General features: G+C 46.5%; 1 protein-coding gene across 2 annotated transcripts in view; it reads left to right on the forward strand.

Moving 5' to 3' along the window:
- The window catches only part of MBTPS1 (membrane bound transcription factor peptidase, site 1), a 78,783-nt gene that overhangs the window by 55,335 nt on the left and 8,112 nt on the right, over window positions 1-15,336 (forward strand). For both annotated transcript variants that reach the window (XM_089692858.1, XM_089692860.1), the window contains exon 21: window positions 1,387-1,513. In XM_089692858.1, the coding sequence (XP_089548984.1) occupies window positions 1,387-1,513 (127 nt within the window). The remainder of the gene's footprint in view (window positions 1-1,386; window positions 1,514-15,336) is intronic.

The raw sequence follows: 15,336 nt of genomic DNA on the forward strand, positions 1-15,336 counted from the left end.
CCCTCAATGAACAAGAAAAAACTGGATTCTTGTACTTATTGTAAAATACATTTCTTGGTTCATTGGTGGACACAAGTCCCACCCCTCTGAGTCTATGATCATTTTCTTTGTACTGCTTGACCACCAAATTGGAGTAGGAAGGGTTATACCAGGCTTATCACTTAACATTTTTTTTTTCATTTGCCAGTGTATCACCTTAGAAATTCATGCGTCCCTCAATGGACCAGACAATTTTAGGGCAAGTAGAAAAATCCCCCCTTTCGGCATGGCTAACAAGCACTGCAACACACTTTGCATGATAAACTTCTAGCCTGCAGGAGACTGTCCCTACTAAAAGGGCCAGTTGTGTTTTTTCTGTCTCCCAGGTCAAAAGTTCCCATTCCTCCCCAATTTGTAGTACTTTGTTCTTCTGCATAGAATAATGATGGACCTTGCCTACTCAGTGGAGTGTATACCATTTCTGGAAGTCTGTGTTACTGCATCTCTGATGCATTAAAGTATGCTTGTTATACTCACTGTGGAACCTAAGGGGTTAATCCTCTACATTGTGTAAAAAGGCTGTTTGACCATTTTTTCTCTGCTCCTCCTCCTTCTTCAAATGTCCACATCTCCTGATAAGACAGACTGAACCCATAGCCATTCTACACATGCTCAGTTTGCTGTGTATTGCTAGAGAGTTGTTTTTTTTTTCTTTTCTTGGGAGAGTGCGTGTGATCAGCACAGGGCCAATTGGCACTGTCCAGACAGAAGTCAGGGATCCTGCATCCTCCTACAGGAGAATGAAAACTCCTCAAGTTGTAATCAGTGCTTTGCTGGACACTGGTAGAAGTCACAAGACTGCTCTAACTGCTGATGAGAAAAGGTATTTAGCAGCTTATATTTACTAAAATAATTGCATTACCATGTTGTGTGTACTGTGGGAGACAAGATATAGTGAATGCAGGGTCCTGGGTTTAGTAACACTTTAATCTGTAAACCTACAGCCAAAGCTCATTTAATTGTACTTCCTGTGCATCACAAAAGTGCAGTTCATTCTGCCCTGCTGTGACCCGGTTTCAGCAGACAGCGGGCTAAAGTAGGCTGTCAGATGATATCACAGAGTCAGTCTAGGCTGGGGAAAGATTACAACCATATGGACGTGACCGTCAGTCTCTGCACAGAGTGGAAGGAAGAACTGAGCGATTAGCGGTGTTTGATCGCTCCATTCTCACCCACAGAGTCGGCGGGGGACAGATGCAACATCAGATCGATGCTGCATCCACCTAGGTAAGTGATTAAAAAAAAAAACAATGCTTCTCTTTTAAGGAGCAGAAAGTAATGGAAATGGTATGTGTCCTGCTTAGCACTACATAAATTGGTGACTTTTTTTTTTTTTTTTTTACTTAGGAAATCATCTTTATCGTTATTCAAAAGTGTTGGAAGCACATCTTGGAGATCCCAAGCCACGACCGTTACCAGCCTGCCCACATTTATCCTGGGCCAAACCACTGCCACTCAATGAAACTGCTCCTAGGTATGCATCCTATTATAAAAGACACAACACATTACAATACAGTCTGTACATTCACATTTTAACATTCACATGGGTGTAAAATACTTTATTTTTATGAATGCACTGTGAATATCTGTGTATTTTTATATAATTTTTTTTTTTTGGTCTGAGTATAGATCTGTTTCTCCCAAGCATGTTTGAATCCACTTAGTGTTTACTGACCGACTACCTCTGCTGGAAGTCTATTCCAAGCATCATCTATCCTTTCAGCAAAATAATACTTTCTAAGATTAGTTTTGAACTTTCCTCCAGCTAGTTTGAGGTCATGTCCCCGTGTACTTGATCTTTGCTTTATATTGCAAATCCTGCCCTCCTGAACCTTATTCACCCCCTTGATGTATTTAAAGTTTTCAACCATGTCTCCCCTTTCCCTCCTATCCTACTGTACATTGTATTAATAAGGCAGTGTACTGGCTAATATTTGACTGATATTGAGCAGTTGTGAGGACCAGCAGTGCTTTATATTTCACTTGGATTTTTCAGCATGCTCCATAGCATTGTGAGATTCTGGTCTGCAACTACAGGAGGTGGTCAGTTGCTGCTGCAGGCATCGCAGTTGATTCTAGTACTGCCAAGTGTTTGACATAAAAGCAATACATAAGTTATTTGTTTCTTTCTCAAGTTTAATTAATATGCTGCTAAACTGGCAACATGTAAATCTGTTTCTTTCCCATCCATTTAAAGACTACACCCTGTTCCAAATTATTATGCAAATTATATTTTTCTCATAAATAATTGATGTAAATAACATTCAGCATAATTCTCATGTTATCAACTATTAAGAGTACAATTCAAATTTTATTGAACAAACCTAATGATAACAGTATTTTTTTTTAAACATAAATAACTTACAATGCACTGTTCCAAATTATTACGCACAGTAAGTTTCAAAACACTTAATAGGTTGTAAAGAACTGAAAATTGTCATTTGTTGTGTTTGCAGCATATTTACTGAAATCAAAAGCTATTTCAATCAAACTTTTAACTTTTTAAACATTTTAACAGGTCACGTTACGTTTTAACATAGAACCCCTTAGTTGATAGCAGCTTCACAAGTCTTGCATCCATTGAACTTGTGAGTTTTTGGACAGTTTCTGCTTGAATTTGTTTGCAAGATGTCAGAATAGCCTCCCAGAGCTGCTGTTTGAATGTAAACTTCCTCCCACCCTCATAGATCTTTTGCTTAAAGGATGCTCCAAAGGCTCTCAATAGGTTTGAGGTCCGTGGAGGATGGAGGCCACACCATGACTTTCTCTCCTTTTATCCCCATATCAGCCATTGATGCAGAGGTTTTCTTTGTAGCATGAGATGGTGCATTGTCATGCATGAAGATGATTTTATTACGGAAAGCATAGTTCTTCCTTCTGTACCAGGGAAGAAAGCGGGCAGTCATAAACTCCACATACTTTGCAGAGGTCATCGTTACACCTTCTGGGACCCTAAAGGGGCTGAGCAGCTCTGTTCTCATGATTCGGGCCCAAAACATGACTCCACCACCGCCTTGCTGATGTCGCAGCCTTGTTGGAACAGGGTGGCCGTCCACCAACCATCCACTACTCCATCCATCTGGACCATCCAGAGTTGCACGGCACTCATCAGTTAACAGGACTGTTTGAAAATTAGTCTTCATGTATTTTTCTGCCCAATGCAGCCGTTTCTGCTTGTGAGCATTGGTTAGTGGTGGCCGAATAGAAGGTTTATGCACAGTTGCAAGACTCTGGAGGACTCTACACCTTGATGTCCGTGGGACTCCAGAGGCACCAGCAGCTTCAAATATCTGTTTGCTGCTATGTAATGGTATTTTAGCAGCTGCTCTCTTGATCCGATGCATGGATCTGGCAGAAATCTTCCTCAATGTGCCTTTATCTGCACGAACCCGTCTGTGCTCTGAATCAGCCACAAATCTCTTAATAGTGCGATGATCACGCTTAGGTTTTCGTGAAATATCTAATGTTTTCATACCTTGTCCAAGGCATTGAACTATTTCACTCTTCGGCATCAGAGAGATCCTTTTTCTTCCCCATATTGCTTGAAAATGGTGCTCTGCTTAATAATGTAGAACACCTTCCTTTAATAGTTTTTCCCTAAGTTGGGCTCACCTGCCAATCTAATTATCACAGGTGTCCGAGATTGTTTTCAGTGATCAGAAGAGCCCTGAGACCCAATGCTATCCATGAGTTAAACTGAAAAACAAAATATTTAATCTTTGTGACACTTAAATATAATTTGTATAATAATTTGGAACAGGGTGTAGAAATTTTCAACTTCAGGTTATGCTGTCACCTACAGAAGGACTGGACACTGTCAGACAAAAAAACTAGGCCGGTACTGGATAACCCCTTCTGCTATCAGCCTTCCTCAGTTTTTTTTTGCTAGTTTCCTAGGAGGGTAGAAGTCTTTTTTCCTCATTTTTGCTATGAAAAGTTGAGTCACTTTCTTACAAGTTTTTTCTTCAATCAAGATTCCTTGTTGCATAACTGCTTAAACTGGCCTCTACGTGACATCGTTCCTTAGCCAAGCCTGGGACTTGTAGCCAGACCCTGCTGGACAGAGACTGGATGTGCGGGACAAGCATGGAAGTGGCCTGCACTGGATTCCACTTGTGGCATTTTTCAGACCCCTGGTAATGGTTTCAAGGCTCTTTCAGAGACGCTGGCATTGCCTCAATGTTTTCCCCACCTCTGAAGTCTTGCTTTGTTAGTACACTGTTAGCACTGAGCACCATGAGCTACCTCATTATGTGGATCACTGAGCACCTTCAGAATTCCTGCAGGAGAGGTTAGCACATGACGTCAGCGCCTAATTCTTCAGCATTGAGTGGAGTCGCGCATGCTACTTTCTGCTGTTAAGCATTGAGGAAACATCTTTGCACTGTGGCTCTGGTTTGCAAGAGCCACATGAAATGCTAATTCTCAGTCTGTTCCAGCTGCCTGCCTACAGTCATCATAAAATAAGGATCTTCACACCTTGATGTAGAGATAATCTTGTCCTTTATTAAAGTAAAGTAACAGGCAGCACAGGCCCACAATCTGGAATCTCACACGATCCCTTTTTCAGAGCAAAAGGGGGAGACAGGATTCTGCATGGTCCCAGAACGCGGACCCTCTGGTCTCTGTCTTTGTTTTTGCAGACTTGGAACACCAGATCAGATGTTTGTACCTACCAAGTGCATATCAGGAGGTCTTGCTCTACAACCTGATTTTTGCTGTGATCTCCATCTGCCAAACCCTAGCGTACTTACTGGTTCAGCAAGCACAGGATGACTTTTGATCAGTGTCGCCCTCCTCGACAGATTGTTCAGCTTATATCGAAGGAGAATGTCGGGAAACCCCTTTTTTTTGTTTTTTCATTCAGCCCACTGACTTATTACTGAAAAAAATAAAAAACTTAGCCATCTATGGCCAGCCTAAGGCTATTGGAGGGGATCTAATTGCCATGTCCGTTTTATAGATTTTTATTCTTATTATTCCTATTATAAGAGTGGAAGTCGGAGTCTAATATTTTTAATAAAATAAAAGCAATAAAAGTGAGCGCTCTTATGGTAAGCAGCTGAACACTCAAGGAAACCAAAAAAACCTCGTCATATAAATATAAAATATGTGCAGCGCTAATCAACAAATCAAATGGAGCAAGGTATGATAAATGTCCCCAATATCAAAAACCGTAAATAAGTGACAATCTATATAATTGAAATATTGTGAAATATGACTTCAATCCAGTGGTGGTGCACCCAGTGGTAAGGTAAGAATTATGCACTCACCAGAAGCATAATTAAATTACGCAGTGTGTATATCAACAGGAATCCCCTTCACAGGTATAGGTCCGGACTGGAACACAAGGTGATTCTCCCTCCAGTTAATAAGGATATGAGCCCTCGGAGGATGTGAGTACCTATACCTGTGAAGGGGATTCCTGTTGATATACACACTGTGTAATTTAATTACGCTTCTGGTAAGTGCATGATTCTTACCTTACCAGTGGGAGCACCACCACTGGATTGAAGTCATATTTCACAATATATCCATCATATAGACTGTCACTTATTTACGGTTTTTGATATTGGGGACATTTATCATACCTTGCTCTAATATTTTTAATGGCAGTCACTTTTTCTCCCTAATGTAGGGCAGGGTATCCTCACAAATGTACTCGTATAAAAAGACAGAAACCTGTGATGGGCACCACTTGAGTGTAAAAAAAGAAAAGTTTTCATACAGAAAAATGGCACACCCTTGCTCCCAGTAACAGGACATTGTTATCTGCAAAATCCATTGAGCAGGCGTTCATACTCTTATGGTCAGCTACCTATATCTAGAACATGTATGCAAATTAAAGATGCAATTAACAGTATATATATTTATATCTATACTCTTGAGTTGGCTGCAATAAGATGCATTCAACATGCTATTATCCTAGATTCTGAGATTGATAGAGTCCTGCAGCCTGTCACAGCTCAAAATCAGTTTGAGACCAAATACAGACACAAACAAAACTATTCTTATCTGTTTGTGTGCGCATCAAGGCAGTGCCAAATTGGATGTATCATCAATTCTGTATTCATAAGTTTATGTAGTATTTCATGGGTGTTGCTGTACCTATAAGTAAAGCATTGCTATGTTGAATAGCTGCTGCACTGGCATGAGCGTTGCTGCTGCACTCCGGGTGCACGCCATTTGGCGTGCTCCCGCACATGCGCAGTTTGCGCTAATGCAGAGCGGCGCAGCAGCGCGATCTGTCACCGGCCGCGTACCTCGGACACGGCCGATGACAGATCTGAGTACCGGCCCCTTTGCTTGTGCCATGTGACCTGCTGTGACCAATCACAGCAGGTCACATGACAGTTGTATACAATGGATGGCTTCATTCATGCCATTCATTGTATACTAGTGCCTAGCTGTGAATGGTCACAGCTAATCACATGCACATGTCATGTGATTAGCTGTGACCAAATCACAGCTAAGCACAAAAAAAAAAAAAAAAAAGCTGAATGAATCGATTTCATTCAGGTAAATGCTTGCTTATAGCAAAGTAATTCTTTGCTATAAGCAAATTGTGTAAAAAAAAAAAAAAAATACTGATCACTTCCCCAAAGTAGTACAATGTTACTATGGTAACATTGTACTACTTTGGTCATAGTAAAATATGAAAAAAAAATCTTAAAAAAAAAATAAAAAAAATGTAATAAAATATATATATATATTTTTTTTTCATACTGTCACCAGTCAGTGTCCCTGTTCACCGCCATGCCAGTTATAGGATGACACTGTACTGCACTGGTGACAGTATGTAAAAAAAAAAAATAGTGAAAATTATTTTCCCCTACCGTCTTTCAGGCCAGCACTCTGAGAGACCTCGGCTCCTCCCCATCTGAGGAAACACCTCCACCTACAATAAAAAAGCTCCACTCCCCTCTGACCTCAGTTCAGGTGTTTCCTCCGGTGGGGAGACACGAGGAGGCGCAGGAGGACGATAGGGGAGCCGAGGGCCGGATAGCCGGCTGTGAGGCCCGACGCAGCCGGGAGTGAAGGCCGGAGTGTCCGGCTGCATATCCTCCCAGGGCAGGCTGCCAGCAGTGAGAGTGCATCCCGGGGGACGGGACAGGGCACTTACCTGCTCTTCGCCCCCCGGCCCCCTCCGGCGAGGGGGGGTGTCGGGGTGGCCGTGGTGAGGTCTGGGGAGGATCGGGGGGAGTTCCGCTCCTTCCCATGCTGGCGGTCTGAGGGCTTTGCCGGGCCGGACGTCGGGAGACGGCGGTTTCCGGCGGAAGGGGCGGGGCTTCGCCCAGGGCCGCGACTTCCGCTTCCGGTCGCGGCCTTCACACCACGGCGGCGCGAAATTTGAATGTGGCGGTGCGGTGCACAGCGGTCTGGGGGACAGACCTGCACCAGGCGACCACCCTCCGGTACGGGATGTCGGAGGCACCGGGACCAGGAGATGCCAGCACCAGCCAGTCGCAGGTAAGGTGCCTCAGTGAGGCCTCCCCTACCTGTGGGCCCCTAGCAGAAGGTAGGGCAAGGGGTCTGTGGTTTTTCAGGCCCTTGTTGCTCTGCCGGGAAGCAGGGGGGGGGGGGTGTTTAGTGTCGGACTGATTGGGCTTCCCCCCCCCCCCCCCTTTTTCTTTTGTGTCTTGCAGGGCAAGGCCCGAGCTAAACTTAGGCACCAGGAGCCCAAGCGGAGATGCCCTTCCTGTAAGGAAGTTCTAAAAGAATCTTGGCGAAAGGTTCTTTGTGGCCCATGTATACAGGGGTTGGTGAGGGAGGAGAAGCCGGAACAGGGGGACCTAGCTAGGTCAGTGAAGGAGTTGGCTACCACCTTCGACTCCTTCAAGTCCCTCATGGAGAGGTTTGCCCTCCCATTACCTACACTTCCCCCCCCCCCCCAGGTGGCTTCGGTGAGTCGTCGGGAACCCCTTATGACTGGGGAGGAACCAGTGGGGGACTCCCAGTCTGAGGAGGAATCAGCGGGTGAGGGTCCCTCAGAGGAAGGGAGGGGCCCCTCCCGGTATAAGTTGACCCTAGAGGAGGTTGATGAGCTCCTGGGGGCTATATACGAAACCCTGGACATTAAGGAGGAGGTTAAGGCCTTATCTCTCCACGACCAAATGTATCAGGGATTGGAGGAGCACCAGCACAGAATGTTTCCTGTGCATGACATTTTGGTAGACACGATTAAGAAGGAGTGGCAAGACCCGGAAAGGAAACCGTTCTTCTCAAAAGCGTTGAGGAGGAGGTTTCCGTTTTCGGAAGACCCGGAGGCGGTCTGGAACAAGAGCCCCAGGCTAGACGCGGCCTTTTCCCAAACAACCAGGAGAACTGACCTAGCGTTTGAGGACATGGGGGTCTTACCGGACTTATTGGACAGAAGGGCAGAGTCTCTCCTTAGGAAGGCCTGGGACTCGACCCTGTACAACCTGAAACCGGCCATGGCTACGACAGTGGTAGCCAGGAACTTAGAGTATTGGCTTACGCAATTACAGGCCCATATTGTGGCAGACTCTCCCAAGGAAAAAATCTTGGCCTCTTTTGAGACCCTTTTGCAAGGAGTGGGGTATATTGCGGATGCTTCCGCAGAGTCGGTGAGATTGGGGGCCAGGTCTGCTGCCCTGACCAATTCAGCCAGAAGGGCGCTGTGGCTAAAGACATGGCAGGGGGACATCACTTCAAAAGTTAGGTTATGCGGCATCCCCCTCACAGGAGACTGTCTGTTCGGCCCGGGGTTGGAGGAATTATTGGACCGGACAGCTGATAGGAAAAAGTCCTTCCCCCTCAAGAGGAAAATGCAGGAGGGGGGGACACGGAAGGCCCGCCCGGCAAAGAGGCTGAGCCTGCGACCGCCTGGTCAGGGTAGGTCGGCTGGACAGAGAGGTAGGGGAAGAGGGGGGGCGATTTTTCGCCCTCCTGAGCAGCCCCAAAAACCAAGGTGACTTGGTTCCTCCTGTGGGGGGAAGATTGGCGGCATTCCTCCCACAGTGGGAAGCCGTGGTCACCAGCCCCTTCATTTTGGGTGTCATCCGAAGGGGTTACCGGTTAGAATTTCTGAGACCGCCACCCGAGACTTTTCTAGTGACGACCCGTCCAAGGGATCCGACGAAGGACGCGGCTCTGGTGGGCGCTTTGGAGATTCTGGAGTCCCAGGGGGTCATCTCCAGGGTTCCGGTAGCGGAGCGAGGGAAGGGAGTTTATTCCCATGTGTTTGTGGTTCAAAAGCCGTCTGGGGCGTTCAGACTGATTTTGAACCTGAAACCCTTGAACAAGTCAGTACGTTACCGGAGGTTCCGCATGGATTCCATTTTTACAATCAGGTCCCTAATCCCACCAGGTGCATTCATGGCATCCATAGACTTGAAGGACGCCTACCTACACGTGCCCGTGGCGGAAGCCTCTCAGAGGTTCCTCAGGTTGGCAGTGGGGGGGGAGGAAGGAATTCGACACTGGCAGTTCAGGGCTCTTCCATTCGGCCTTTCCTCCTCGCCAAGAGTATTCACCAAGGTTCTGTCGGAGGCACTGATTTCTATCCGCTTGAGGGGGATTTCAGTGGTGGCCTATCTGGACGATTTGCTGCTCTTCGCAGATTCAGAGGCTCACTTACGGCAAGACCTGGTTATAGTGAGGAACCATCTGGAAAGCTTGGGGTGGGTTTTGAATCTGGAGAAGTCCTGCCTGGTGCCTTCTCAGAAGGTGATTTACTTGGGCTACACTCTAGACTCGGTAGACCAAAAGACCAGCCTGACTTTGGAAAAGGTCACCAAGTTGGAGGCCGGAGTCAGATTACTGCAGGGGAGCAGGTCGATGTCCATAAGACAGGCCATGTCGGTACTTGGATTGCTGACAGCGTCCATTCCGGCAGTTCAGTGGGCAGGTCTGCATATGCGTCCCCTCCAGTTGTGGATCCTGAGGGTTTGGGACAGGAAGTGTCACTCCCTAGAACGCAGGGTCTTGGTGCCCCCCAGTGTGAAAAGGTCTCTATGGTGGTGGAGGAGATCGTCCAGCATAACTCAGGGGCTGTTGTGGTGCTTTCCGATTTCCGCGGAGGTCACTACGGATGCCAGCGCCAGGGGCTGGGGAGCCCACCTGGGAAATTTGGTGACTCAGGGGGAATGGTCCTTAGGGCAGAAGGACAAATCCTCGAATTGGAAGGAATTGAGGGCAGTGTGGGAGGCTCTGCACTCCTTCCAGGCGGAGGTCAGGGGCCGGCACGTGCGTGTCCTGACGGACAATGCCACGGCAGTGGCTTATATAAACAGGCAGGGAGGGACGCGGAGCAAGGCCCTCGGGGCCTTAGCGGCGACACTGTTGTCCTGGGCAGAACTGAATTTGGCGTCCCTGTCTGCGATACACTTAAAGGGGGAGCTGAACCAGAAGGCAGACTTCCTGAGCAGGACTCGGCTCAGGGAGTCGGAATGGGCCTTGAACCCCGATGTCTTTCAGGAGATTGTGCGAAGGTGGGGATCCCCGGAGGTGGACCTTTTTGCCTCCGGAAGGAACAACAAGGTCCCAAATTTCTTCTCTCTATCCCGCTGGGACGGGTCCAGAGCGGTGGACGCATTAGGTCAGAGGTGGGACTACCGGCTTTGTTACGCCTTTCCCCCGGTTCCTTTGCTCCCCCTGGTCCTGAGGAAATTCAGGACAGAGGGGACCTCGTTAATACTGATAGCTCCCTTCTGGCCGCGGCGGGCGTGGTTTGCGACCCTGAAGAGTTTGGCCTCTCGTCCACCCTGGGAGCTGCCTCCAAGAGTGGATTTGTTAACACAGGGGCCGGTTCTTTGCCCCAGCATAGGAAGATTGCGGTTAACGGCCTGGTTTCTGAGCAGCAGCTCCTCTTAGAAAAGGGGTTCTCGCCTAGGGTGGTGGCGACATTACTGGCCAGTAGGAAGGAGGAGACCCAGGCCATTTATGGTAGGGTCTGGGGTTGCTTTACAGCCTGGTGTGACCGGACAGCTGTGGCAACCCATAGTTTGGTTTCTGTGTTGGAATTCCTGCAGGCGGGAGCGGACAAGGGATTGTCTGTCAGCACGCTCAAGGGCCAGGTCTCGGCCCTCAGTGTGTTCTTGGAGACGCCCCTGGCCAGGGAGGCGTTGGTGAGTAGGTTTTTCAAAGCTCTGGTGAGGCAGAGGCCTCCGAGGTCCAGACCATTTCCAGTGTGGGATTTGGCCAAGGTGCTCGGGGGGATGACTAGGGCTCCATTCGAGCCCTTGGAGTCCTGTCCGATAGGTGAGCTCACCATTAAGACTGCTTTTCTGGTGGCGATTACCACGGCGAGGAGGGTGTGTGAGATGGAGGCCCTCTCGATCAGAACACCCTATCTCCGTATTTTTTCAGACAGGATCGTTTTCAGACCAGACCCGTCCTTCATTCCGAAGGTAGCTCGGAGTTTCCAGAGGGAACAGGACATTGTCCTTCCCTCATTTTTTCCTGACCCGGTGGGGGTAGATCAGGAGAGGTATCACTGTTTAGATGTCAGAAGGTGCGTTCTCCAGTATCTAGAGAAATCTAGGGAGTTCAGAAGCACCGAATCCCTTTTTGTTTTTTTTAAGGGGGCTAGAAGAGGCAAGAAGGCGTCTAGAAGGACGCTGGCCAGCTGGCTGCGGCTGGCGATTACAGGAGCATATCAGGCAGAAGGCCTGGAGGTCCCGGAGGGTATCAAGGCACATTCCACCCGAGCTGTGGCGGCTACCCAGGCAGAGTTAGCAGGGGTTTCCCCAGGGCAGATTTGCAGAGCGGCAACATGGTCCAGCTATGACACATTTGCCAAGCATTACAGACTGGACCTGGTCTCGGTGCAGGAGCAGGACTTTGGTCGTAAGGTCTTACAAGCAGTTAGCCCGCCCGAAGGGTGAGTACTCGCTTATCCTCTCAGAGTGCTGGCCTGAAAGACGGTAGGGGAAAAACCAAGTTACACTTACGGTAACGTCTTTTCCAGGAGTCTTTCAGGCCAGCACCGGTTTCCCACCCACTGTTGATATTGGTTATGTGAAGATGGCTTATTATGATTATGTTGTCTCGCATTGTGTCTCCCCAGATGACCGGAGGATGCTTGGAGAACTGAGGTCAGAGGGGAGTGGAGCTTTTTTATTGTAGGTGGAGGTGTTTCCTCAGATGGGGAGGAGCCGAGGTCTCTCAGAGTGCTGGCCTGAAAGACTCCTGGAAAAGACGTTACCGTAAGTGTAACTTGGTTTTTTTTAATTTTTTCATTTTCCAAAAAATTATGACAAAAAAAATACAACTTCAAAAAACTCGCCATGCCTCTTATGAAGTACGTCGGACTGTCTACTCTGCAAAAAGTGGTCATTTGGGGGATATCTGTACTGTTCTGAGATTCTTGGACCTCAAGAAATTAGATTGGCTGTCAGTACTTCAGGATTGATCAATATTCAGATCTATACCATAGTTTGTGAACTCTATAACTTTCCTACAAACTAAATAATACATCCTAATTTGGGTTATTTTCACCAAAGACATGTAGCAGAATACATCTCGGCCTAAATTTATGAAGAACAATTATTTATTTGTAAACTTTTATAACAGAAACAAAGAAAAACGTGTTTTTTTTTCAAAATGTTTGGTCTTTTTTTGTTAATTTAGCAAAAAATAAAAACCCCAGCGGTGATTAAATACCACCAAAAGAAAGCTCTAGTTGTGTGAAGAAAATGCTAAAATTTTAGTTTGCGCAGTCATGCAACATTGTACCCAATTGTCATTCAAAGTGTGAGAGCGCTGAAACGTGAAAAATGGCCTGGGCAGCAAGGTGTAAAATTGCCCGGTATTGAAACGGTTAAACATCCCAGCCTATTTCACTATTCAGTGCTGAGAGTACAAAATCCAAGCCGCGCCTTCAACCATATAAAGGAATGGACTTCTTACTGTGAAGTGTATGAGGTTCCAACTCCTGCCACCCAAAAGTTGCCTTGTCCCGGGCGCTGACAACCCACTCTACGCTGAAAAAAAATAAATAAAAGCTCCTAGATGGATATAAAGCAAATTTGTTAAGCCCTGTGCTATGCCCAAGACCTGCTTTGGGTCAGTAATGACAGGATTCAGGATTATAATGCTGCATGTCGATGTGTGGTGTAGGGAAATCCATATGCTCAAGGGGGTGGGCCACACTCAAATCAACACGTTTCATTTTGTTGGGACTTCTTCAGAAAGAATCCACATACATGTAGCGCAGTCTGTTATGCTACTAATTTGAGCTTTCTTTCCTAACATTCTGAACATTTAAAGAGGCATGCACAAACCAGAATTTTATGTATACAATGACTGTGAATATAAAGACCAATTATCAAAAACCATGGATCAGACTGGTGGTCTGGAGCAGCATAATCCTTTTAGTGGGCTTCCTAAGTGTATTATTCCATTTATTCTGTACTTTATCAACAAGTCTAAAAATTCAGTTCGCTGACCACTATACTTATAGGTCAAAAACGTATTTTGGTATTGCAATATAAATGTGAAATGAAGGAAGCCAACACTTCTAGGGTGCTGTTTTACACCAGCAGCATATCATCCATATAAGGTAGCCACAATTTGACCTGTTCCCCTGACCACGCAGGGTGCACAGGCAGCATCAATAGCACCTCCTTTTTTTTTTTTTTTTTTTTTTTTTTTTTTTTTTTTTTTGTAAAACTTCCAGTGAACATAAATGATTCCTTAAAACCAATTCCAGGAGTTCACAATATTTATTTATTTCAGGGACTTATATAGCGCTGTCAATTTACGCAGCGCTTTACACATATATACTGTATATTGAACATTCACATCAGTCCCTAACCCTCAAGGGGCATACAATCTAAGGTCCCTAACTCACATTCATACATACACATATTAGGGCCAATTTAGACAGGATCCAATTAACCTACCAGCATGTCTTTGGAGTGTGGGAGGAAACCGGAGCACCCGGAGGAAACCCACGCAAGCACAGGGAGAACATGCAAACTCCATGCAGGAGGCGCCATGGTCGGGAATCTAACCCATGACCCATTTACTGCAAGGCAGATGTGCTAACCATAAGCCACTGTGCCGCCCGAAACAATAAGTTTCATTATGTGCTCCAGCTAATGGATATCTTTTCTCTAACCAATTGGTTATTACCCATAGCACCCCTTTCCCCACCTCATGTGGGATGGATGTTTAAAATAACTCCATGTCAGCCCCTATCAACATACTGTTCTCTGAATAGGGGAAAGTTGGCACAGGTCCTGGCAGACAATGTAGCCCATTTTCAGATTTGTGCAGAGCTTCTGGTGGATCCTAAACATTTGGAAACTAGTGCTGGAACTGACTCGCCACTTGTATTATCTTTGGTCTATTCTTAAGCTAGACTTCAAGCCAGAGTTTTTCCTCTCCTCGAGAAATTATTAGCCTTCTACTTCCAGATTCAAACTCTCCAGCGCAAGAGTCCCAAGACACTCTGCTTCTGCATGAGAGTCTTGGGGCTGATGGTAGCTGCCTCTGAGGTAGTCCAATTTGCCCTATTTCACTCCAGACCCATACAACACAACATTCTGTCATTGTGGAATAAGTCCGTCTAGTTCCGGAGTAGACCAGTTGTCTGGCACAGATGACCGGATTGTCCATGACTTGTGGGCTCCTAAGTCTGACTGGGGTCAAGGAAGTTCTTTGGAAGATATTCACGATGGATGCCAGCCTATCGGGCTAGGAAGGAGTCCTTGCCTCTCTCTCTCACTGCTGGGGTCTTGGACGTAAGAGAAATCACATCCCTTTGTCAACATTCTGGAACTTCTGACATTCTGGCTGTCCTTTTTCGAATGCTGGATCACCTGGCTGGAGGGCACAATGATTGGCTTCAGTCAGACAACACCATGGCTGTGGCTTACATTGACCATCAGGGAAGACCCAGAAGTCTTGCTGTAGCAAGAAGGGTAGAACCAATCACATCCTGGGCACAACTTCACATTTCCGCTGTGTCATTTATATTGTAGGGGCTAACAGTTAGCAGGAAGACTTTCAGCTGGCAGCATCGTGTCCTGGTCCCTACACCCAGGGATGTTCCAATACCTGTGTCACAGGTACATCTGATGCAGACTTCTTGTCTCCAGGTTCAACCGCAAACTGCACGATTTTGTCTTCAGGATCTTCTAGCAGAAGCAGTGAATGTTCTGGTGGGTCCGTGGTATCTGTAAACTTTGATTTATACCTTTCTCCCCTGAAATTCCTTCCATGTCTGTTTCGTAGGATCAGGATGCAGGACATTCTAATTATTCTTCTAGTTCTGTATTAGCCTAGGTGGATGTATTAATTTGACCTGATCGGACTCCTGGTGGGCAT

This window comes from Staurois parvus, unplaced genomic scaffold, assembly GCF_062004578.1.
Source record: "Staurois parvus isolate SC_StPar_1 unplaced genomic scaffold, SC_StPar_1.0 ptg000607l, whole genome shotgun sequence".
Lineage (NCBI taxonomy): Eukaryota > Metazoa > Chordata > Amphibia > Anura > Ranidae > Staurois > Staurois parvus.